Below are 689 nucleotides of genomic sequence, written 5' to 3' on the forward strand. Positions count from 1 at the left end.
TGTCATTGTCATTCATTTGTCAGTTGACTTTGCTTTGGGATTGCAAGGTGTTTTACGTAACGCTCTACGAAGTAAGAACACATTATTAAAAATGCTGGCTCGAATGGGTAGACGACAAGCTGAAATGCTGGCATCCTTTGTACCCTCGGCTGCAGCTTTTGGAGGAGCAGGATTTTGTGGTCTCCTATATTTCACGGATTGGAAAGTGTTCGTGACTTACATACCCTTCTACGGTGGCAAATTTAAAGATCAGAAGACAGAATAATTTGTTACTATAATGGTCTGTAATCTGTGTTAATTTTGTTGTAATTATAAGCATGTAGTCCTACACAATGATTTTATTTATGTAACCTGTTCAACCTTTTAACATAATAGCATATAACGGATATTTTTGAAACATTGAGAGTCGTCTTCTTGAAGTACCAGTCTCAGACTAGCGGAGGTTAGCGGGAATTTCTTTATAATTTATTAACACTCAAGTGTAAATACTCAGCCTGTATGATGCAAGAAGTATGTCAGGTTGTAATGGTATTTGATTTCTTTTACTTTGTAAAAGATTTGTAATTATTCAATTTGGAGAAGAACTGAAAGCTCTAAGTAGGTGGCAGCAGTGCCATTTATCTGCTATCAAAGTGTTATACATAATTATTCAAGTTTTTAACAGTAATTAAAAATGTTTTTATTATTGA

At 34.5% G+C, this 689-nt stretch overlaps 1 protein-coding gene across 1 annotated transcript; it reads left to right on the top strand.

Annotated features, from left to right (window-relative positions):
- LOC106720290 lies at positions 1-328 on the top strand. The gene has a single exon (XM_014514885.2). It carries the CDS (start codon positions 92-94, stop codon positions 263-265), a length of 174 nt encoding a protein of 57 aa, XP_014370371.2. The 5' UTR covers positions 1-91; the 3' UTR covers positions 266-328.
- Positions 329-689: the final 361 nt, after the last annotated feature.

The sequence above is a fragment of the Papilio machaon genome, chromosome 8 (genome assembly GCF_912999745.1).
Source record: "Papilio machaon chromosome 8, ilPapMach1.1, whole genome shotgun sequence".
NCBI lineage: Eukaryota > Metazoa > Arthropoda > Insecta > Lepidoptera > Papilionidae > Papilio > Papilio machaon.